We start from the raw sequence: 24,660 nt of genomic DNA on the forward strand, positions 1-24,660 counted from the left end.
TTGATTACAAATAATACATCCAAGACTGTGACTTTTCATGACTGGCAGAAAAACGAAATTTTCTTCCACTAGATGGCAGAAGGTCCAATTAACCTGTGCGTCCACTTCTTGCCATTCGTATAAATTGACAGCTCTGCGCTCAACTAAACAGGCCCACACCGCATACTGCGAAAGTCGATTTGTTAAGAATTGATACAAAATTCTAATTTTTTTCAGTATGTTTTTTGTGACATTTTTCTTTGGGGTGTGTGAGGTAAGATTTTTAGTCTGTAGAATGCGTCTTGGCTCATGTAAGATTGGGAAACACTGCTATACATTTGGGCAACATCAAATTGCAAAGTTTGATTGATGCCTGATGGAGTGAAACACCAGTGGATATAACACAGACATTTTTTAATAGAATTCATTTGTAACAAATGTGACTTTTTTTTTTTTTTTTTTTTATTTCTCATACAGACTGCTTTCCCCACCAATGTGACCTAAGTAAGAAAATAAAAAGCACTCCTTTCATTCAGAAAAAAAAGAAACTTTACGCTTACAACTAATCAGAGGTAATTGTATGAACTTTTTAACAAGCTGTTTTTTTTTTTTTTTCTTTTCTTTTTACAATTTCATGACTTCATTTTCAGTCTATGCATCCAGACGAGAGATAGATAGTGAGAGCAGAGGAACACAACGGTTATTTCTGTTAATGACACTCCAAGCTGAGCAGTTGATCTTGGGGCAGGGCGACATAATCTTTCGGAGTCATTGCTGGAGTACCCACAGCAATGTAATGGACGTTTTTTTTTTTTTGAGTCGATACCTTTTTGTGTTATTTACATACACAAAGTGAACGCTGAAGGAGACTTTTTTTCTTCCCCCCCCCCCCCCTTCAATAGATGGGTTCAAGTAATTATTGGGTTTAGAATCAATAGGGCAGTGCATAGTACAAAGAGAGAGAGAGAGAGTGCAAATCTTCCTTTGCGGGTCGACTCGGGCCATCCTGCAACGTTTTACCATGCGTTTTACATAGACAAAAAAAAACACTGAAGCCACTACATAACAGTACTTTTATGTCTGGAAATGAACAAAAAAAGTGAACATAATTGCTTATATTTACAAGGGAAAGAAACCTGGAATGCACATCCATGAAGCCGTCACAAAAAGCGAACGGTGGTAAAAGAGGCCAATCAACGTAAAGCCTTTGCCATGTAAATGTGCGTACGAAATTTCGAAATTGCAATTGTTTATCAAAAAAAAAAAAGGGTCATTATGTCTTGTTGAACTTTGTTTAGTCGAGTGTCCACGTTTTCCTCCTTTGGACCCTGTTTGCGTTGTTGAAAAATCTGGTCCAAAAATGACAAACATCTGCTACCCCCAGTGCACCATTAAAAATGTGTGTAGCACCATTAACATGATATAATTTAACTAGCTCAAATACCCATTGTACATGTCAAGTGTATGAAATTTAAATATCGTACTCAAGAGGTCTATTTTGTAGCTGTCGTTTGTACTCATTTATGCCACTTCTGTTGTTATCTACTAGTTTCTCAGTGTACGGAATTTCAAGATTGCATTTGAGTGGCATCCCAAAAACATAACGCATTACGACCCCCCCCCCCACCCTCCCAAACACTTTTGCGTTGACTAATTTGGCTTGCGAAAGTATGTGGGTGTGTGAAATTTCAAGATCTGTCTTGGGTGACCCACTCGTTGGAATGAACAGCAGCATTAACCCTGTCTTCGACCTGCTTCGCTTTGACCATTTCAAGTCTTGAAACGTCTTAATTTCCCCTCCAGGTCAGTGAACTAGTCGCACCCACCCAGCCACGGTAAGGCCACTGAAAATGACAAACAGAGCTTAGAAATGTTTGCATATATAATCTCATGTGACAGTGAATACTACTGTAAATAAACACCGATATTTATATACTGACATATACACTAAATACTCAAAAGATACACTGAAATGGTATAAAAACAGGCATAAATATAAGGCACTCTAAATGCAAAATGGAAAAAGAAATACGATAGAATGGGTTTAAATAACATACAAGATGTCTTTACACTTTGCTCTATTAGCGGCAGTTGATGGACAGCTAATGAACATTCCCACGTGACGCCTGCAGGGGGCGGGGTGTCGTGACTTAATAAGCATCAATTATTGCACGAGAAAAGATGCACTGAATCAGAATTGTCTCCTACTGATGTGCATTCCAGTGAGACATCACTTTCCCCCACACCATTCCGAGGCGTTCACCAACCACAGAATTTTCTTGTAAACTTTATATTTATTGATATATTTAGGTGCGTATATATAGATATATCTCTTATCCAATTCATCCCTCTCAATCATCCCGACATGGAAGAACTAAGATAATTGATAGCAGCAACTTCATACTTTGCTCATCCCTGTTGATTCCACAAAGCCCCAGTTTATCAGATGGGAGGTGTGTCCGTTGAATGCAATCGGGAAACAATAGACGCCAAAGGGTAAGACTGGCACTTAGCCTTTTTTTTCTTTTTTCCAATTTCTGTGCTACAAACCAAAAATGTTAAATTCTGCACAAACAGCTTGAAGAAAAAGGGAAAACGTACGTCAATATGCTTCTGTCAGAGTGTCAAAAGAAAAATCACTTCAGCTGTATAATAAAGTACTAAAAAACTAAATTAATCATTTGATTTATTCCATAGATCTTTTTTTGTATATCCCCTCCCGCAAACTTTAGATGATGAACATTGAGACAGGGGGGGTTACTTGAACATCAGCGCCCGTCAGAGTACCATCAGGAGTTTTACCGATGGGTGCGATTGTGATTTCGTTTTCTTTACAATGTTCCCCACGCGCCTCCGATGCCTCTCGTAACGCATTCGCCCGGGTCGAGTCACATTCTGTGCCGGGTTCGTTCGCTCCCAAATAAATCCTTGAAGCAAAAAAATCCGACGAGGTGCTTCAATGGTCCGGATTCCATCACTTAGTGACAAGGCCAGTTTTATGCTTGGATTGGGGAAATACTTGGTCCTCCAGGGAATCTTTTTTTTGGGGGGACGGGTTCATGTCGCACATCCAACACGTAATGAGTTGTTCTCAAGCAGTAAATTATGGCTCAGAAGAGAGGCGCAACTGGGTTTTTTCTTTCCTTTCCGCGTTTCCCTCTGATGCTGAGTCCTTTACGTTGCATAGTGATCAAAGCTTCCCAGGTACTCTAATCCCGCCCTGTAGCAGAACTGGTATTGATCCTGGAAACACACAAACAAACAGTTTTTCAACACTGGAGATGAAATTGCAAAAGGCGACATTCTGTGCCTGAGACGGACATGCATGGGAATCTGTGAAAACTGAACTCAAGGCTGTACAAGTTTCTGTTCCATACGGTACTCCACTGTCAAAAGCTGTCATCTGATCTTTGCCATCCTTCTGTTTAGGTCTCTAAAGGGCAGAGTTAGACACTGCAGTCTGTTGATATTAATGTATACCAATGGGAAGATGGATGTCCTCCTTTGTCTACCGCGTTCCTAACTGTTCCACGTAAAACATGCAGCGGCGGACATTCTGAAAAGCTTAACACATTCAATGCCATTGACGGCATGAGAAGTCAAATATCCATGTTAACTGGGAAGGCTGGCAGTCAATGATTAACGGAACTAGCGTCTTGAAGCCAGTCCTTTGCATCAGAGAGTTTTACTTCTGGGACATTGGGAATCTGGGAACGTACGTTTCAGTTCAATACTCCATTGTCAAATGTAGTGATCTGATCTTTGCCACCCTTCTATTTGGGTATCAACTGCACTGGTGAGGTAGCTATACCTTCCAGTCCACTGATATTGATAATGGGATGGGTTGCTGGATGTCCTCCTTGCCTACTTTGTTCTACTTAGGCTGACAATTCTGCCAACAAAACTGATCGAAGTGAGCAAACGCAACAGGACCACTTGCTGGTTTTCGTGTTTGACTGCATAGGAGAGTCGGGGGGCGGGCCGACGACAAAGCGAGAAGTGGCTCTCTAGCTACAGTACATGCAAAAGTACCTCTGTCTGCACCATGGCCGGTCTCTGCGTCCGCAACATCTTGACGGTCTGAAAGACGTCGACGACTCCCTCGTATCTCATTCGCTCCAAGGCAATGCTGAGGGTGATGAAGACGCCGGTCCGACCGACGCCGGCGCTGCGCAGCGGGGAGAGAGATGGGAAGGAAAAGAGACGGTGAGAAACAGTGCCACAGCTCAGAGAAATGATCGGTGGTGTAGCAACTTAAGAGGCTGGTTTCTTGTTTTTTTACAAATTCATGGTTTCCAGGGTCAAAACTCAAAAGCCCTTCCTGATAAAGGTTCAAGTGAGCGCGCTCATTCTCACGTGTGTGTGTGAACGGTGTTTAGTTTTTCAATTACCATTGTACGGTATTAATTTTTTTTACAAGGCATGAAGTTAAATCAAGTCAATATTCTACTGTAATGGAAGGTTTTTCTATTTTACAATTCCATAGAAAAATAGAGCTTCTTTCTTTATCAATTCATCATAACATTTAGGCTTGGCCTACAGGAAAGTTATGTGTTGGCTATATCCAATGTTGTGTTGGTCATACAATAGAAAAAAAGAAAATGTATTGTTTAGTGAATAATGCTGAAGATAAACGTCCTCCCGAAAAATTGCATGCTAAATTGCAATATTTGTTTGAGAAGAGTATTTTCCCCAAATCGTTCAGCCCTACTCCTGATTGAAGACTAGGTACTGTAGTTGTAAGTGGGCCCATACCATTAAAGCTAATCGGCTTAGTTCCCAGTGACGAGGACTGGCTAAACACACATGATGTTGTGGCTAGGAGATTTCTATACTGTTTACCCACATTAGCTAAGAGGTTTCATGACCCAGTGCCAACCCTGGTTTCTTTCCCCTTTATATGAAGTTATTGAAGCCCTTTTGAACACCGTGAGGGTAAAAGGTGTAACTACTATGCGGCTTTCACTTACCTACAGTGGACTGAGATGGGCCCATCTTGACCAAACTGTTCTTTCGTTTTATGAACTTGGCCGATGAAATCGATGAAGCCCTCCCCGGATTTTGGCACTCCTTGCTCGGGCCAGTCTGTGAACTGGAACTGTCGCACCGTTCGCGACTGTCCGTCCTGGGACGGAGAGAATGGCCGTCAATGTAAAGTTCACACACTGGAGCAGATGTCTCATTAATGTTGGCAGTCTTTTCATGTGTCAAACGTATAAGATGATGCTAATTTGTTTGATGTTGAACTGACTTTGCCCGTGTAATGACTTAAATGATATAGTATCCCTTTGATAGGATAACAATCCCATTAAGGAGCTAGTGTAACATGCAGTACAAAGAAGGGAGCCTGTGCCATTTATCTGTGTAAGCCTTTGATGGAATTAGAAAGTCTGGCTGCACTGAGCCGCTCGCCATATTTACGCGTAAAAGACTCTTAGTTTGGGATGAACGCGCTTGACACCGTGACAGCGTTTGCTTACCCTGGCATCCGTCACTTTGAACTCCCGAAGGATGTACTGCGGCATGTTGTACTCGGCCATGGGGTCCACCACGAAGTACTGGTATCTGGCTGACCTCTCTGCGGGCCAGTACTGATGGCATTTTTCCTGGGAGAGACAAGCACAATGATCCACAACTGGCCCGTGGAGTCCACTCACTGATATACAGATATTTTTTAAGCATACCCTGCCCATTTCTCTGAGCTTGGTTAGCATAACGACAATTGTAGAGTTGTGCTCCCAGAGCATTCTCCAGAAGTCCTCTGTGGTTTCTGCCAGTGGTCCCTGTGTGGCAATGTAGGCCTTCTGTTGTCTGAGAAGAGAGAAGTGGGGAATTAGCATTTAGTCAGTTAGCTGACATGGCCTCATGGACAAACGTGGCCACGGCGAGCTTACCTGTAGCCATCAATGAAACTTGCATTGATGTAGTCGGATCCCTCCACCCCTCGAATGGGCTGGAGACACACGCGTGTGGACTCGTATGGCATGATGTTTACAAGGCGGTTCTTGAACTTGTTGCAGGGGAGATTGGCACTGATGAATCGTGATGTATGGGCTTTAGTGTTGGCTAAACGCTGCATTTGAACAGAGGGGAAGGAAAGAGGAGACCATCGAATGACGCAATTCAACAGAAAATACTGCTCAAGCCCTTTGGTTTGGCAGATATGCGCTGGGAAAACCCTGCATTTGCATCAATGTGAGGAATCTATGGGAACCTAGAGAAAAGGAAAATTCCCAAGTTGTGTTACACAAACACGACTGGAATATAGGAAACATGGTCTCCTAAGCTTCAACGTGTCTGGAATTGTGGCGTATCTTCCCATACAGAAATACAGGAGCAGTCACTGAAGGAACAGTCTGCACTACTATACCACAAAAAACTAATTACGCGGCTCTTAAGGGAACACTTTGTACGTTTTCTGGGGCTAAAAATGGTCTAAGTCCATGGAGCTTCACCAGAACACCAACCTTGAACTCAAGTTCCATGCCGGTGACATTCTCTGCAGCCTCTATCTGCGTCAGTTTCTGGATGTAAGCGTAGAGGTTCCGGGCGGGCACTTCGGTGGTGCCGCAGTTGACGGCCTCCTGCAGCGCGTCGTGGATGAAGACGTACTGGTCCTCCGTCTGCACCATGTAGTTGCGCTGGGCACGCATCAGGGTCACGTGGCCATAGATGTCCACCGTCTTCTCGTGCTTAATGCGCTCCAGCATGGCGTCGATCACAATAAAGCAACCTGTGCGACCCACGCCGGCGCTGTCAAGGGGACAACGAAGAGAAAGTTAGCTTTGTGTTTTTTCTGTGAGGCGGTGGCAGAGAACATTCCTCGCCAAAGGACTGACCACTTGGCTCGGAGTGTAATTAAACTTGAAGCTGTACAGAGTGGGGATCGGGATTTGGCAGCAACCCTGTTCCAGCGGGATTGTTTCTGGCTTGGCTGCAGTGCTGTTTACATCACCTGTGCTTTCCGAACCATCAGGACTTATCTTACAAGAAAAAAAAAAAAAAGTGCCACTGCAGTTTTCAGGACCTGCATTTCAGTGAGGCGACGCTCAATCCTGCTCGTCAACTTCGGAGACCTCGCAGACCAAAGTAAATAGGTCATTAGATCCATTACGCTGATACCCCTATGAGGTGGAAGCCTTAATCTTGTGATGGCACACTTGTTTTTCATTTGCTGAGGAGAGAAAAGAGAAGCAAGGGGAGCGCCAACTTGGGAGGGAGTAAAAGTTAGACGCCGGAGGCCAAGGCTGCCTAATGTGCCATGCAGCGAATGGAATAAAGACACGTGCGGGAGTCATTGGCTTTAACAAATGATCTGGTGATCACGGACTGGGAAAAAGGCGGACTGGGACTGAACGTTTTTTTTTTTTTTTTCAACGTTATTTATTTTTTCCCCCGGTGACAATTTTTCATCCCTTTAGGAATGTGAAAATATTCATAAGCACAAAACACCTCCAGGGGCTGAGAGCGCCTCAGCACCTGGCATGCGGGACTCTCGCCCGACTCTTTGCGATTGGAAACACATTGCGGTGCAGACCGCGACTCGGCAGAGCGATGACCTGAGATCTAACGCGTGACAGAGTGGCAGAGATGGAGGAAGATGAGGGACGGGGGTTTGGGGGGGACGCGTTGTCAGTTGGCATTGCGTCAAGACGGATGCGCGGCATATATTAACCAAATGCCCTGTTAAACATAAGAGCACGGAATGCTGGGAACACGTGTAATATCCTTTTAATTGACAAGTGCAGAAAAGGCCTCAGTGTATTTGGCAGACGGCGGGGAGCTGGCAGACTGACTGCACTCATGACCTGACGCTGGCTTCTCAGCCAGTCAGAGCAGCTGCTTTGGACGTTGACACACATTAAGTGTCAGCCTAATGTGCTTTCCAGAAGTTGAGGGAACAGGGCGGAGGGGGGTGTTGGGTCTCAGGGAGCGCACTGTAAAATACAGCTGCACTGAGCCGCGAGAAGATAAAGGATGCAGAGCAGCCAAAGCAATTACATATGTATTGTTACCAAATCTCTTGCTGTCAGCTAACGTGCCAAACAGACCGACACGCACACACCGAGCATACCAGGGTGAGCTGACTGTGTGCCGTTAACCGTCTGTAAAACCTGAATGCAATTCATTCCAGGGGTCTGTTTGACCTTCCTTTTTTCTCCCAAAAAAGAAATGTGTGTCATAAAATGGAATGTTACTGCATGTATACATTTCAGCCAGGTGGGGGCACCTTTGAATTGCTTCTTTCTTTATCACACAATATGTCTGGTCTGGATCTCACCACACCACTTTAGTGTATTAGGGCAGTTGTCGGAAACACCAATGACAAAAAACACAATCTTTTGCTGTTGAGCGTTGGTCATTGCTAATATTTTGTGCAAAGATGGCCGCAATCAGACAAAATCTCAAAGACAAGATTGTCTTTAAAGGACACATAGAAAGAATAACGTGGTAACGGTAAGTATTGGCTCTTCATTTTCTCAACCTATCAATCACTGCCACATAAATGTTACATCCTTAATTATGTGTAATGCTATATAGCCTTTGCATAAGCCTTGTATTTGTGCACTGACTCAACCACCCGAGGGACTGAAATGTGTTGATTTCGGCTTTATTTGAGCTAGTTTTGCAGCTTGGGCATGACAGAAGCCGGAAAGCTTTCTTCTTGTTAACTCCAGAGACGTCCACACAACACTCAAATTGCTCCTTTTGTTGGCGTTTAAATTAAAAATAGGATCGCTTTAAAATTGCATTCAAACATCAAGGAAGGATGGACAAAACTTATTTTGGGGGGGGATCTGATAGGGACCCAGTGGAATTAAAAGCTCCCATCTGCATTAAGTCGCACATTCTGTTCCACTGTGGAAAGTTACCACATTCAATCGGAAGCAAGCCGCGCTAATTAACGACGGAATGTGTTACTTCGAAATCTGCGCTAAGCCTCGTTCCCTTTTTTGTCGCTTTCTGACACCAGTTTCTATCTCTGGCGTGTAGTTTCTCTTCCTCTGATGGCGTTCTGGCTTGAGACACAAAACGCTCTGCTGGGAATCCGGACACTGATGGAGTCGGCTTACGAATCGTTTGTTTGGGATGTGAGAACCCAAGGGGATAAGGCCGACACTCGTGGGCCCGATGATGTGCGACGTGTTTGCGGCATAGCGACAGATCTGTGCTCGCTTTGTGGCAGTGCGTGGGGGTGGATTTTGGCTGAGTCGAATGACACCAGGACTCCTCAAAGCCTTTCTGAGTAACCCAGTCAGCTGATTTGTGTGGGATGAAAGGTTCTCTTCAAGACCAAATTAGCGTATGCACGGAAAAGGCACCGATAATTAATCGTCTCGTTAAACAGTGAACTCCTGCCTATTTGCGGTTCAATATTTACGAATTCACCTGTTCACATTTTTTCTGCTATTCTCTTAAAAAATTTGTTTTTTAAATGTTTTTATTTCTGTAAAATCAAAAATTCTAAAAATGCCACAAAATGGTGCCAAAGCCCCGGCTAACAGAATAGTAGAAGTTATTGGCGTCAAGGAAGTATGATACACTTGGCTTTTCCAACATTTATGCATTTTGGGGAGGAGCTATGTTTAGCCTGGGTTGTTAGCAAATGAGTCTTTGATGCATCAATGGCTATTAAAAAACAAACAAATTATCTGTACGCTATTTTTTATTGTTACGGATAACGTTGGAAAATGAGTTTGACATGATAAAGTTTGGAATCATACCTTGTGGTACACTTCCAGTTTTAAAGATCATAGTTAGACTGTATTATAGTTGCACTTGAATCATTGGCTGGCAACCAGTCCAAGGTGTCTGCTGGGATAGGCTAGCGAGGACAAGCGCTATAGAAAATGGATGGACAGACATTAAAAATCAAAGTGTGTGTGTGTGTGTACCCCGCTAAACACACTATGAGACTTCTGGGTTCATCTACCTAGCATTAAAATGATTTTGGGAGCTTTTATTTGCTAATGAGTTCACCCATTAAAATGATTAAAATCCCTTGTACATTGTCATACGTATTCATAGATTCATTCCAGCAAAGTGAGAGGGGGGAATCAATTTCATGCTTGAGGTTATTTTTGTCATTTGCACAGTTTAGTACCTGCAGTGCACCACCATGGGCCCTGCGTCCGGGGGGTTGCACGCCTTTACTCGTCTCAGGAAGGCCAGAAAAGGCGTGGGGTGTTCCGGCACCCCGTGGTCCGGCCAGGCCGTGAACTGGAACTGCCTGACCTCCCTCTTCTCGCTGGAGCCGTTCTACAATACGGAAAAGCCAGCAGGTCAATGGGAGTCCAATCATAAGTGATTGCAGACCTCCTACAAGGAGCAACGTGGCGTCCTTACTTTAAAAAGTGCAAATGTCCTGACGCAGTATGTGGCCAATTCCACCGTGTCCAGCAGAGTCACTTGAATGAGGCCGTATGTCTCTGTCGCTCTGGTGGGCCAGTACTGGTCACATTTTACCTGCCATGAAAGAGCATACACTATGGAAGTAGAACCAGACCTCCCCCAAGGCAGAAGCACCCAAGGATCTACAGTCGATCCATACCAAGTGGCACTCACAGGATCGCAGACCTCCCCCAAGGCCGAACAGCCCACGAATCAAAATCGATACCAAATATTAACATAATCTTTCTTAGTCCATGCCCAGAATACTTTTTGCCTAACCAACAAACCAATTACAACAACACTCACTGAATCGCAGACCTTCCCCAAGGCTGGAATATTCAAGAATCTACCAAACTCAATTCATATTGTTTTCTCTTTGGCCCACCCCCTATCCCTTCATGGCGTTTTGTGACAACTGGTTGGGCAAACAAATTGGAAAGGTATTCACTCTTGCACAGCCCTCTGCCATGGCTGGAGAATACACACCCAAATGCAGCAGGTTCTTTCTTTTCCCACACCTCGGCCCTCTTTGGGCATAATCCCGTCATGTTGCCTCTTACCCTGGATCGCTCCTCCAGCTTGGTCATCATGACGACGATGGCGCTCCTTTGCTCCCAGATCATTCGCCAGAACTCCCCAAACGTCTCTGGCAGGGAGCCCTGCGTGGCGATGTATGCGTTCTGCTTCCTGTAGCCGTCCACGTAGTTGGCATTGATGTAGTCGCTTCCCGGGATGCCTGCGCGGACATTGGGGTGGTTGACGGTCAATCAAAGGGGCAGATTACGCGGACGTTTGTTGGAAGGAGGAATTCAATGTGGAACATTCATTTTGGAACAAAAAACCATTTTGATAATTTTTATATAAAACAATCCTATTAACACATTCCCTGCCATTGACGGCTTTAGAAGTCAAATATCCATGTTAACTGTTAAGGCTGGCAGTGAATGAGTTAAATAACATAAAATAATCATTATAGAGCTGCTTTTTACAAATTAGTTTTTACATTAATATCCAAAAATATAAAAAAGTATTTACTAAATAAAAGAACAAAAAAATCAACAACAATAAAGGATGATCAAAATCACTTGTTTTGATTGTTGTTTGCGATTGTTGTGGGATGTTTAACACGAGCTTTAAAATTTCCAATAATAATGGACCTTTTTCCCCAAATAAATATATTTCAGTCAATGTCAATCCACAGAAAGCATTGCTATCTATTTAATGAGGACAAACACCAAAAGCCCGATGGCACGCACAATAGAAAATAGGCTATTTGGAGGTGTACCTAATCTTGCGTCCACAAATCTACAGTTTGAAAAAAAATAAAAATAATAAAAGTAGTTGAAATTGCAGTGCAGGGAAAACAAGCTTCCCTTCGTCCCTCCCTTTGCTTATTTTATATGAGAGGCACATTTTTTTTTTTTTTTTTGATATTTCTAATCCAAAGCAAAGAGACAGAGCTGACAGCCAGTCAATGCTTCAGGACTGGCAGTTTCGGGGCTCGGCAAACACATGCTCCACCAAGATAAGTCTCATCTGCATGGGCGCCACGTCTCAGAGAATTCCCCACTCTCCCTCTCCCCAGCCCTTCCTCCCTTCTCCATTCCGGGGTTTCTTTCCTCCCAGGTAACTTTTAGTGGATGGACAAAAAAAGCATATTGAAAAAGCCACATGCTTGCATTATGTCCCAGTTATCCCCCACTCTGTTTGCTGTCCACACATTTTCATTGACGGACAAGGGATAAGACACAATTAAGCCCACTTTAATTTCAAATTGAAAAGAAAAAACTTTTTTTTTTTTTTTTTTTTGCTTAATGGCAGTGAATGTATGTTTATTTATGCGAGCGGATGAATTCATGCCATCTGCCAGTCAGGATTTGCATTAATTATGTGATTTGCTCTGTCTGCTTATGAACTGGGAGAAACAAAAAAATTCAAATTCCATTACAAGCGCAATATTAAGGAATGGCTTGATGGGTTTGGTGTGAAAGAACCCTGACACGTTTGTCATATTTGTCCAAACAACTCTCCCTTGTTATGAATGTATAACGGACAATTTTCCTTGTGATACTGCAAAGGGATATTTCCTTGGTTTGAATGTGGTGCATGTATTGAACTTTCCCCCTGTTATGAACGAGTGAGGTAAATGTATTAACTTCTGATTATTTTTTTTATTGTTCAGTTAAAGACAGGTTCCATGTTGTGCTTATTGTAATGACCTTGTTGTGCATGTGATGCATGTTGCGACTGAACGCTTGAGTTCCAACTCCAACGTGGCAACTACATATGCATATTTGGCATCCTCAGTCCCCGTTCGATGCGCCCGAGACTTAATGTGAAGCCTGAGCGTGAATAAAAAATAATCGCGGCGCCAGGGAGAAATAGAACCTACTTGCATCGCTCAGGTTTTTGCAGGTGATTGTTCAATCGGACTCGAGTGCCTAGCTCAGCGAGGCGGGGAGAAAATTGCCTATTTCAAAAAGCCATCTATTTCCCCGCGAGCACCCACGGCATGAAAGCAAATGACATGTTGGTGTGAGGAGGGAGAAGGGAGAGGGGGGGAAAAAAAAAAAAAAAGTACAGTGAGCTTGCGCTGTGACGAAGGAGGAAGGGTGTATTATACCGTCAATGGCGGAGAGCAAGACTCGCGAGTGGTCGTAGGCGATCACGTTGGCGTATCTGTTCTTTGGTTTGTTCACCTCCAAGTTGGAGTGCTCCCAGGTAAACTGCTGCCCGGGGTCGATGGACTGCGGCGGGAGAACAACATTGGCCGTCAGTGAGACAATATCACCAAAAAATAAATAAATAAATAAAATGACAAAGTCAAAGGAAGAATGTCTTTTGCGCTTGTTGAACTGATGTCCGGGATACCCAGTTGCCGGCCTTTCCGAAAAAAGCTATCAGTATATTTCATCTTAATACACTTATCCCCGCATAGTTGCGGTCCACTACTGACAAACTTCTGTGGAAGTTATCGCCAGCAATTTGCTGAAAATTCACCATTTTTTTTTTTTTGTGAGGGACCTCTAATTGCGCTGAACATTTATTCCACATTGTTTTCATATCGCACCTTCCTGCAATCTGAGACACTTTACAAACGGAATCATCTTTCATGATTTACTGTGTGAGTTTTGATTAGTATTATCGTGTGATATTACGGCACCTTTGGGGAATGCACCTCTCTGCACTCACGGTGCATTTTTTTCCCAAAATCAAATCTGTAAACCATTATTATTAATTTTTTTTAGGGTAATGTAAGATGGGTTTGAAATGATAAAGTGCTTGGGGATCGTGATTTGTCTTATTTAGTTTAAACTATCAAGAGAGGAAATTGTAAAAAAAAATAAAATAAAAATAAAAAATAAAACAGGTCACTGCGAGATTACTGTTTATATTGCTGCCCTAATATATTGATGAAATAATACGACATTCCACGTCGTATCACGTGTCAAAAAGAGCAACGCGGCTGCAGAACTACATCAAGCCATTTAGGGCAGCACACATATAGTTGTTACCCGCGCGATGATGGGATTACATTGGGCGGGAAAAACGCCGTTTAGCGCTTCCGCCCGCCGCAACAAAGTTTCCGATCAGTCGCCGGCATACCCCGGCTCGACTGTCATCGCCGCTCACCTCGTATTCCTGGGAAAACTTGAGGTTGTCATTGGCCTTTAAGTGCTCCAGATGCTCAGCCAGGTCCATGACAGGGATTGGGGGGTGGCTCGCCATACCTGTCAATCAGAGGGAATTGCAGCTCAGTCGTTTGCACATGCTTTACTTTTGGGATTTCAACCACAAAACAAACCCCGAAAAATCAGAACCCAAGCACAGGCAAACTGATTAGATGAGCATGAGCAGCGTGGAGGTGGAAGATTTGATCGAGTTAGGCTAGTTTGTGTGCCATGCTTGAATGGAGCCGACATGGAGGCCAATGGGAAGTCAGCGCACACGTCTCCCACAGAACGCTACTGTAGATTGGGAAGTTAGCATGGGAAGGAAAAGATGTTAAGAGCGAGAGATCTACTTCGGAGGGATGATTGATGTTCCCCGCCTGTCATTTGCCCGCCTCCCCGTGATGACACGGCGTTAAAACACCAAAGCGGATTAGATGGGGATAGGAGGCTAGGCGGGAAAGGAGGGGGAAGATAATTCATGGCAAATGCGTAATTGAGGCCAACTAACTTGACAAATGGAGGCTACTTGGGTGACCGGACGAGCGCGTACCTGTGGAGGAAATGGTTGTTAAATATAGCCGTCATAGCGGCCAGGTGAAGTGTGTACAGCCCTGTTTACACCAAGCAGTGAAAAACAACGGATACGGACAAGGCAACCATTTTGGCACACCTCGAGCGAAACAGTCTGAAAGCCTTTAAACCGAACTGTAACCGCTTGGTGGAAACATAGCATGAAGAGAGTGAAATGATTTGCCCGTCTGCTCAATGGGTTAATTATTAGTCACGTCATGCTAGATGCTAGGCTAGGTCAACGGCATTAGCAGTAACTAGCGTTGCGGCACAAGCCGGACTCGGGCGTTCAAGGAACACTAAACCCTCCGTATCTGCGAAGGATAGGGCTCGAGTCCTGCTGCCGACAGCAAAAACAGTAATTGATTCTTCTTCTCTCAGGAAATATTTATCATTCTCTACATTAATAGTTTAAACCATGGGTATCAAGATCTGGAACGCCACATAATTTCATGCGGCGCACCAAATAAAATCAAGTGTCTACTTCATATTTCTTGCTAAGAGCATTTATTCTTTTCATTTTAGCAGAAAAAATGAATCGGAATTGCAATTCTTCTTAACTTTAACAGTTTTTTTTTTTTTTTTTTTTTTACCAAATTCCATTGTAACAACAGCTGTATACTAAAATATTTGCTTGTCGCAATTTTCCATCTTTTGAATTTGTTGTTGAAATATATATCGAATAAAACAATGCAAGAGGCAATTATGCATATGTAAACACTATGATGAGGCGATTATACATTTTAGTTTGACACCCCTGGTTAAACCATAAATACGTCTCAAACTATGATTCCACAATTTCAAATTCATCTTACAACATTACCCTTAAAAAAATGGCTAACAGATTTTGTGATGAAAAAAAAAAATAAAAAAATAAAAATAAATATATATATATATATATATATATATATATATATGTGTGTGTGTGTATGTGTGCATGCACATGCGGGGAAGACTGTTACTTCCACAAACAAACCAGGCTAAACTTACATGTAGCTCCTCCCCAAAATACAAAGATTTGACAACAATTGAAATGTAGCACTTCATTATTTTGTGGCTACCAATTACTACTGAGAACCACCAATAGTTTTTTTTAGGGAAAAGGTCAATTTGTTAATAGACGGGGGTTTGATTGTAATGCAAAACAGACAAGTTTCTGTACAAAGTTGACGGACTTTGACCAGCTGACAGTCCATACAGGCGCAAGGCGGTGAGGTTCATACACTTTTACCACAACAGGCACTAGAAAACTTCACTCCAGCCTCTGGCCATTGTTGTGTGACACGAGCGCTGGCGCCTGCTCCCTCCTCGACTTCATTCGAGTCGCCAGCACAAGTGGGCATTAGCTAATGGAAGCAGGGCCTCATTTTCCCATCCACTCTCACATCTCCCTGAAAGGGTGTTTCTATCGCAGCTTGCAACCTAAAATCTATTTCCACCACCGGGTGACAATGAAAGCACCATTTCCGTCGGTCGCTCAAGCATACTTAAAGATGAAAATGCCCAATGAGGGGTGGCGGCGAGGTAAGGGACGGAAAGAGGTGGTCTTGTATTGTGAGAAAGTGGTAGTAAGAGTATGTCCCGTACTTTCTAGAACAGCGACAAAGGCTGTTCGGTCCAGAAGGAGACTGTGATAGTGGGGCGGATGGGATCACTCGGAGCCAAAACGAAAAAGAAAAAAAAAACACATAACAGCCAGTAATTCTCTGCAAAGGGCTTTCATAAATATGCATCATCTTTTTTTCCTAAATGAGCCTGCAGGGATAATTCATCATCCTTTCATACGAGCTGACCTGGAAGATGGCGCTTTGATAATGCAACATTATTGGCTGCCGCCCATGTGTCCTCAAAGCAGCCGGTGCCAGAGAAAGTCTTCCCAGTTGATAAATGGACACCGGATGCTTACAGGCATGAGCCAAAACACCATCACCACAACAGATCCCAGCGAGTAAACGCGTCTGATTTGCATTCGCCAAAAATTGGTTCGCCGAAGTTGAAGCACTGCACAGCGCTATTATGAAATCTCCAACCCTGGCAGGTTGACAGCTGCCACCAGACTGTCAAGTCTGCGCGTCCACCTCCGCGGTGTCGAACCAGCGCTATCCCTGGGGAAGAGGCCGTCGGTGATGACCCCCGCCTCGCCTCCAAAACGCTTCGAATGTCTGCGTTCGCTCAGCATCTGTCCACGGTCTCCGGCGCAAGGCTTTAAACTGGAATTTGCTCGGAAACATTGGGTGGGAATGCCGAGAGATGCTGTCGCTTAGCGGGAATGACAAAGGAAGCCAGATTACAGCAAGTGCCACAACCACCTTGCAGGTGCCGTGCATTGTCCCTTGCTTGTTCCAGGTTGGGCTGCCCCCAGGCCTCCCTTTTCTTGGCCGCTTCCAACAAGGACACACAACAAAAAGTCATGTTTTCGAAGTCTACCTTGAGTCCTCCACTTGGTTGACACATGCCCAGAATACCTCTAAGTGTTCAGGAGGCACCCTTAACTGATGACCGAGTCGCCGAGATTAATTCCTCCCGCATGTCCAAACTCCTCACCCGCATCCGAGACTTTGTACTGATCTCCACATCGAACGATCATCGGCTTCATTGGACAAGAACTCACCAGGCGTCTGGAAGTTGAGGCGGCGGAGCTCAACGGGGTCGGTGGGGTGATGCAAGGGCATCTCCTTGCTGTTGGGGAGACTGCCTTTCCTCGCTTCTGATTCGGCCCTTTTCCTGCAGCGGGGAACAGTCCATTTTTATTGAGGCCGTGACAATAATGAGGGTACGCTGTGACGGGACTATCGTCGCAAAGGGGCACTATAGGAGTCACACAATGCGACTGTGTGCTTAATTCTGAGGCTGTTACTCGTTTATTTCTTTTACAAGTGCAAGCAAGTTTTGATTTGCTGCCTTGGCTCTCTTACCTGTCGGGTTTGCTGCTCCGTTGGTCAGCAAGAAGAGAAATATCGAAACAAACATTAGCCGGTAAGCGCTTTGGCTTCAGAAAGTGAGATCCACAGACAAAAAAAAAAAAAAGTGATAGCAATTACAGCTCAGTCTTGGCTTTTTAGCGACGACTCGCTTCCGAGACAATGCTTGGTTCTGTAGGCACGGGCTCAATTTCAAACCGCATAGCGTGCGCGCGCCAGGTGCAAGCAAGATTTCGAACATTTTCAGCTGATTGCTTCTTGTTCAGGCATAAAAGTCATCGCTCGGCTTCTAATTGCTGTGTTTTTCTTTTCCTGCAACCGGCGCCTTATTGATTCATCAGGTTGGGTTGGGGGAGCAATGCGACATGTATTCAGGTTTTTCTCACGACAAACTTTCAAAACAGTACACACCAGAGGTGGGGGACTCAAGTCACATGACTTGACTCGAGTCAGACTCGCCGATTTCAGGACTCTCTCTCAAAATTTACGAAAGACTAGATTTAGACTTGAAGTCCTTCCTGTTTACAGTTGAAAATGGGCGTTTTCAAGACAGTGTGCCACTTATTTTGTTCTGAAGGAAGAGTTATTTTTTGTTCACGTGCGCGCAAAGCTGGCAACCCACTTCGTGAGGAAAATATCAAACGGAGGACCGTAGATGATTACATTTGGATTTACGGATTATGCTTTTGATAAAATTGGGGTTGGGTGGGGGGGGGTGACTGGCAACATGCAAGATTTGCGACTCAAAGATAAGAGACAACAACCCTGACATCCCGTTTGATCCATCACTATAAAACCCGCAAAGACGGGTAAGAAACATAAACCTTACAGTTTAGCTTAGCGATAGACGGTCAAACATTCAATTTAAAATACTAGTATGACTTGCTCAACCTAAGTAACGACTTGACTCGACGTGGTTGATTCTTGAGACTTATGACTTGGACGTACGGTATGTGACGAACTCTCACCTCTGGCACGTTGTAATCCAGACTGTGAGTATTACACTTTCCTAAAAAGAAGACAACCTATTGATGCCGCACTTTGCTCGTAGGAAAAGGTCGACGCCGTTATGCATTCCTATCTAACGTAGTCGTGCGTTTGTATCGTAGCGCTCACCTCTTGTACAGCAGGATGGCGATGACGATGCATATGATGAAGACGACGGCAAGGACGGGGCCCACCACCCAGATGAGACCCTCCTCCTCGTCGATGATCGGCTGGGGGTCGATGTCGGCCGAAACCACCAAGTCGGAGTACGGGCTGGTGGCGTACATGATCTAAAAAGATGACAATTTACATTTTAGAACACATTTCCTTTTTGGGCCGCTGGAGCCTGAGCAATTCTACCTAGCAACAATTGATCTGGGGGAAAAATAGCAAAATTGGCATTCATGGCATCTACGAAAACAGCATATGGATTCAAGTGTGGAATCTGCGTCGTGTTAAAAATGATTGAAGTGGAAATAGCATCTTTCTCGACGAATAGCGTTAAGTGACAAGACTCTTGACATGGGATGAGTCTTACCGAACGAGTTCCCTGCACAGCTTTAAAGATGATCTTAGGCTACGTGCTGAGGTTTTCTTTCACCAGCAGATTCTGACATGCAGTCGCTCCGCAATGTTGCACGGTGTCAATGGGCATATATCTAATCAATACCCACAACTTCTGTTCTGTAATAACGGAAGCACTACTAGTTCTGTGCAAATTTGTCAAAGATGACCAATCCTAATTAGCTCCGCTACCTTGATTGAGCTATTTCATACTCCGGCAGTAGATTAAGAAAAAAAAAAAAAGGTCCTTTGGGAATGAAAATAGACGCTTTAGTGAGCAAATTGGAGAAATTTGCTCGTGAGCCATTATCATTTTACCTGCATTCAAGGTGCGCGAAGTAGTGTAAGAGGCAGGAAGTATATACACCCCTCAAGCTCTTCCGCTCCATCATCTTGCCTACTTAATCATGCCGCTTTTCTTGCGCTTTCATTTACATACACGCGCACACACACACACACACACGCACGCACGCACGCACGCTGAGGCTGCAGCTGAGGAGATAAGGCAGACGGGACGTAATTAAAGAGACGCCCCGTTATCGAGGTGGTCTTGTAATCAGCTCTGGTCTTATGGGGGCTTCACACCCTCGGGCTTCTCAAGTTTTGCAAATCTTAGAGGGGCTCAAATTAACACGTTCAAGCGGGAGCAAACGGCGGCCCACTCACTCTATGCGTCTATTTGACAAAGCAAAGACTATTGAGGACCACGTGGATGCCCCCCTCACACTTAAAAAGTGCTGCTCATAGATGGTGAGACCCGTGGCGTTTATATACCGCATGTGTTTCCACGGACAACTTCCTTGACACACGAGTTTCATTCGTTCCGTGACCATGCTCGAAACGCTTGTATCGCAAATGTAAACGCCATTCATTCGTTCTAGGCGCCGCCCCCCAAAAAACCTTTTGTTTTGGTTTTTTTTAAATAAAATAGCACTCTATAATATTGTGCTTTATAAAAACCATGGGAATAAGAATGAAAACATTTGCGCATCAAGATGAATCCATTGCACCTCCTTCTGGTATGTGTGACGTGGCCAGCGGGGGGCAGTATCATTCTGTCATCGAGACACAAATGTCTTTTTTTCACCGAGGATAAGGAATATAAGCCTGTGAGTATTGCTGTATTGCCAGTCTACATGTGTTGCAGCACCGTTTGGGTTCAAATATTCTTTACTTAAAATGCTGTAACACTACCACATAGATACTATTTGTTAGCCCGTCTATGGAGTTTCCCATTCTGTGTTAGCATGAAGCTAGCTAAGGAGCGTCACGCTGGCTCTGTATTCAATATAAAAAGTTTTAACCTCACATTGTCAGATATTTCCAGAGCGGCGAGCACAAAGAAGATGTACTCCTGTCCGTTTTGCAGTTGCTTGTTTTCAAAGTCGCCGTAGAACTTGCCGTCACCCAGCGTGAAGTCTTTGGGCAGGTCTCGGAAGTAGGCGGCGATGTACGCCTCGGGCTCCGCCTGCCTGCGGAGCCGGAGGGCTCTGCTCGTGCGGTTTATCTCCTTCAGCAGCTACAGTGTGCGGGGGAGCAAATGAGGCACACGATAAGATGTGGGAGCGCGCTGCAGCAGACGCATGAAAAACCACAACAAACCATATCTGCCTGTCAAGATTTCTTTCTTCTCTCCTTTCTTTGTGCACAAGCTGAAAATGGCGATAGTGGAAGGCATTGCGAGATCTGACTTCTCTCTTCTTTTGGCAAGAAAATTAAGGATATGAAACAGCGCAACAGCATCAACGGTGACTAAATCAATTCAAACTGCAATTATGTCTCTCCATTATTTAACTCTCTGTTATGTAATTACAATTTATCCACACTTTGTGAGTTTAATTGAGGTGAAATAAGGTGCGTTTGTGTGGACTCTGAAGTTGAAAAACGCAAAGAAAAAGTGTACATACATATTTAGTCGCTGATGGGTCGATATATTGAATACTGTATTCTCTATATGGGGATGTGTTTGCAAATGTAAACATTTATAATAAAAAGAAGGTTAAGCCCATTTGAAACTACTATACATTTTTCTCGATTTTTTAAACAGGTCAATTTGACCGGAAAAAAAGACATTTAAGTATATACCTGTGTGTGTGTGTGTGTATATATATATATATATATATATATATATATATATATATATTTTTTATTTATTTTTTTTCCCCTCAAATACAGGTATTACACTGGCAGTTCCGAATTCCCAATCTCCATGAGCGTAAGGGAATAAGTGAAAATTGTATATAAAACATTTTAATAAGCACGTATATAAATGTATAGTTATTACAAAAAAAAAATCTGACAATTTAAACACAAAAAAAAAGATGCATCAAGATTGCCTTTTGTGCGAAGTCCATTTACTCGGCGTGAGGTTGATTATTATGCTAATTATAGCCCTGGAATCATTGTAGATTTACATCTGTGACGCGTGTGCGTGGGTCATCAGCGTGTGAACAATGCCTGCGCCTGCCATTCACATCACACTGTGTGTGTGCGTGTGCGTGTGCGTGCGTGCGTGTTTTGCTCTGTTTTGGCTGCGGGGCTGTTGGTGCCGCCCGATAATGTCTTCAATCATCTCTGCTGTCAACAGCGACGGAATCTAGTTGCCCTTGGGAAAAGTTGTGAAAAGGTGAGTGCCAGTATTGACAAACAAATAAATTCTGACAGCGCTGCGACTTTTTTGGGCAATCGGTCAAGGCTCCAGACACGGGGGGCCTCGGGGCCTCGAGGCTCGAGCTGTAAAAGCCAATGCCAGATGGAACGGGGCGCGCGCTCTCTTTCAGCCTCCACGCCGCATGATATATCATGCTGCAGTGAAAATACGAGGCACGGCTTTTGAATCTTGGAGCGAAGCTCTTCAAATGGCTAAATGGGCTCGATATAAAAGTTAGCGAGTGTGTTGCGCGTCCCTAGCCTCGCCTCCGGATGGAGGCACGCAGCCCGGCTCTTCAGGTAATTGGAACGGCCACAAAGAGGACGAGGGGGACTGGCTTTTACGGTGCACTCGAGCGGCTACTTCATGATTCTCGTTCGCACGGGAACGCTTTTGAAGAGATGCGCGCCTCAAAGTCGCCTACCTCCTCTAAATTCATCTCGTCGGGATTGTCCCAGGGTTTGACGAACTTGCCGCCGCGCTGCTTCTTCAGGGGCACCACCACGATGTAGTACGCCCTGGAAAGGACAAGGCGTCGAGGTCAGATGGGCTCGGAAATGCTCACAAAGTTGGGAAACCGATGAGCTTAATCCCGCTGTTACGTTTGTTTCTCGTGGACTGCAATACTGTTTGATCATCCATGTCAGAAACACACACACACACACAAAAATGACAATAAACACTGTATACCTTATCTCATTATTTACTCATCTACGAACGATATTCATGTCATGTAACATCGTTATCCCAAAAACAACATGACAGGAGGGTTTCATCGTCATCAGAGGCCAACGCAGGTGTGCAGTGTCAGGCGACAATGGGATGTGCTGCTGTGTTGGCCTTGCTGTCAACCTTCCTGGCTTTGAACGGCAGTAAGGGACCTTGCGGGGCTTCGAGGCTCGCAAAGACTAGAGAGACGTCGCGCCGAAACGCGGAGCAACAGAAATCCGTACTCCCGAACGAATCCTACTCACCGCACTTTTTCCGACGTCTGCACCGAAGGGAGCTCCACCGTCACCATGCCGTCCGAGTTGGTCTTGCCGATCAGGTAGGGCTTGGTGCGGAGGATGTCTGGCGCCGTCATGGTGGCCACGCGGTGCTGCAGGCCGCCGGCGCTGTTGCCGCGGTTGGTCAACAGGAAAGAGTACTGCGTCTCCGGCTGGAGCCCCGTGATCAGCTTCTGCGTCAGCTTGCCGTCCACCTCCACGCTTTGCCCGTCGTCGTACAGGATCTGGATGCAAGGAAGGAAATGTTTCACGTACAACTGATTGAAATGGCAAAGCAGCCACAAATACCATTTTTCGTGTTTCAATTGTATCTTCATTGACACTTTTCAAAATGTTACTGTTGCACTTGCCTGCATTAATATCTAAAAAAAGAAAAACTCCTGACAATGCACTTTTGTAAGAAGAAAAGATAGGTTTTGTTCATTTTTTTTAAATGGCGTTAAATCAGCAAAAATTGAGCACCAAATCATGACCTTAAAAGCAAATGTTCGTACCAAACTGTGATTTTTGGTGATCCATTCAACTTCTAGCTCTTATAATTTCTGCGGTTTTGCCCTTATAACAAACAAAACTGCAATGTGGCGCGCCATGAAAACAAGGTTGGCATCTGGATGTTTGGCTTGGGGATTAGGGACCGCCGCGGAACTGTTGCCTCGCGTCAAAAGTAGGCCCGTGGCTTTACCGGAACTGATGACTCACCGTGAAAGGCTGAGCGGCGTTGTAGGTGTCGGGAATCTCCCACGTAAGCAGCACGGACGTCTTCATGGCAGCTCTCACGTGGAAATTTTTTGCAAACACTGCTAAAAGAAAGTGGGGAGCAGCTGATTTAGGCACGGGACATCCGCTTGCCGTTTACTGCCAACGCTAGGACTTACCTTCTGAACACCCCCAAAAGCAGTTTACTGTACCCTGAACACTGTCCTCTTACCTCAACACCAACATTCACATGTAATGACTGACTTTTAACACACAAACGCATGGGAGGTAATAATTAGCTCAAAGGGTAGGGCGACTACATCTCAATACCTTCTGGTTACGCGCTGCCTTTTGGAGCTTGTTGTTAGCTGCACGGGGGGCATAGCAAGCAAGAGCTAAGATGGCTGCGGGACTGGTCATACCTTGATCCAAAGGCTGTGTCCTGATTTGGACACTTGGGCTATAGGGACCAGAACCCTTGCTGGTGAAGGCACACATTTTAATATCGTAAGTGGTGTCCGCCTTAAGGCCGTCCAAGACCACTGTGGATTCGGGGGCGGTGATGAAGAGTTCCGAGGGACTCCGCGGGCTGTTGATGTCCTTATACTGCAGCGCGTACTTGACGACGTGGCCGTTTCGCTCGGCCAGCAGCAGCTCTTGCCAGCTGACCTGAACGGTAGACGTGGTGGCGGCGTCGGCCGTGATCCACTGAGGGTAACCGCTCGGCACGTCCTCGTTGGTGGTCACCTCCTTGACCGTCTCCTCGCCGAAGCCCACCTTGTTGCGTGCCGAAAGCCGGAATGTGTACGAGGCGCCCTTATGGATCTCTCTGGTGGTGTAGTGGTTATCCCGCTCGGGGAACTCAATGACAGTCAACGGTTCCAGGTCTTTGCGGCCGAATCGAAGACGGTAACCTTGCAGAGGCCCGTGGCTGACTGCCGGGGGATGCCACTGGAGGAGAGCCGTGCCCATGTTGGTGGTACTGACCATTAGCCGAGGTTTATCAGGAACTGAGGCGATAGCAGTAGAGAAGAGGAGCAATGTTACGAAGCACTTTACATGTTTCCAGCTCATCCGGAATGTTAAAGACTTACTAACCACGTACCTTGGCACAACTCAGAAATCTATACTATAACTCAATCTTGATTCCAAACACTCGATTACAGTATTGGTGCGTTGTACTGATTTATACGGACTGAACCGTGACCTTTTGGCATTCG

The 24,660-nt window shown here is 44.8% G+C and overlaps 1 protein-coding gene across 23 annotated transcripts in view; it reads right to left on the bottom strand.

The window, feature by feature from the left end:
- Positions 1 to 273: 273 nt before the first annotated feature.
- The window catches only part of LOC133398016 (receptor-type tyrosine-protein phosphatase delta-like), a 100,596-nt gene continuing 76,209 nt past the window's right edge, over positions 274 to 24,660 (bottom strand). For 3 of the 23 annotated variants that reach the window (XM_061669560.1, XM_061669557.1, XM_061669555.1), the window contains 21 exons: positions 23,863 to 24,450; positions 23,444 to 23,541; positions 22,712 to 22,968; positions 22,162 to 22,255; positions 20,397 to 20,606; positions 18,653 to 18,813; positions 17,531 to 17,542; positions 17,227 to 17,339; positions 14,554 to 14,595; positions 14,005 to 14,102; positions 12,995 to 13,118; positions 10,932 to 11,107; positions 10,327 to 10,446; positions 10,085 to 10,239; positions 6,447 to 6,732; positions 5,874 to 6,052; positions 5,664 to 5,790; positions 5,460 to 5,585; positions 4,950 to 5,104; positions 4,012 to 4,147; positions 274 to 3,222 (listed from right to left, as the gene is read on the bottom strand). In XM_061669560.1, the coding sequence (XP_061525544.1) occupies positions 3,154 to 3,222; positions 4,012 to 4,147; positions 4,950 to 5,104; positions 5,460 to 5,585; positions 5,664 to 5,790; positions 5,874 to 6,052; positions 6,447 to 6,732; positions 10,085 to 10,239; positions 10,327 to 10,446; positions 10,932 to 11,107; positions 12,995 to 13,118; positions 14,005 to 14,102; positions 14,554 to 14,595; positions 17,227 to 17,339; positions 17,531 to 17,542; positions 18,653 to 18,813; positions 20,397 to 20,606; positions 22,162 to 22,255; positions 22,712 to 22,968; positions 23,444 to 23,541; positions 23,863 to 24,450 (3,326 nt within the window). In that variant the 3' untranslated portion in view covers positions 274 to 3,153. Of the gene's footprint in view, positions 3,223 to 4,011; positions 4,148 to 4,949; positions 5,105 to 5,459; positions 5,586 to 5,663; positions 5,791 to 5,873; positions 6,053 to 6,446; positions 6,733 to 10,084; positions 10,240 to 10,326; positions 10,447 to 10,931; positions 11,108 to 12,994; positions 13,119 to 14,004; positions 14,103 to 14,553; positions 14,596 to 17,226; positions 17,340 to 17,530; positions 17,543 to 18,652; positions 18,814 to 20,396; positions 20,607 to 22,161; positions 22,256 to 22,711; positions 22,969 to 23,443; positions 23,545 to 23,862; positions 24,451 to 24,660 lie in introns of all 23 variants that reach the window. The other 20 variants (XM_061669559.1, XM_061669556.1, XM_061669553.1 and 17 more) reach the window with 12 other exon arrangements.

Source organism: Phycodurus eques, chromosome 23, assembly GCF_024500275.1.
Source record: "Phycodurus eques isolate BA_2022a chromosome 23, UOR_Pequ_1.1, whole genome shotgun sequence".
Taxonomy (NCBI): domain Eukaryota; kingdom Metazoa; phylum Chordata; class Actinopteri; order Syngnathiformes; family Syngnathidae; genus Phycodurus; species Phycodurus eques.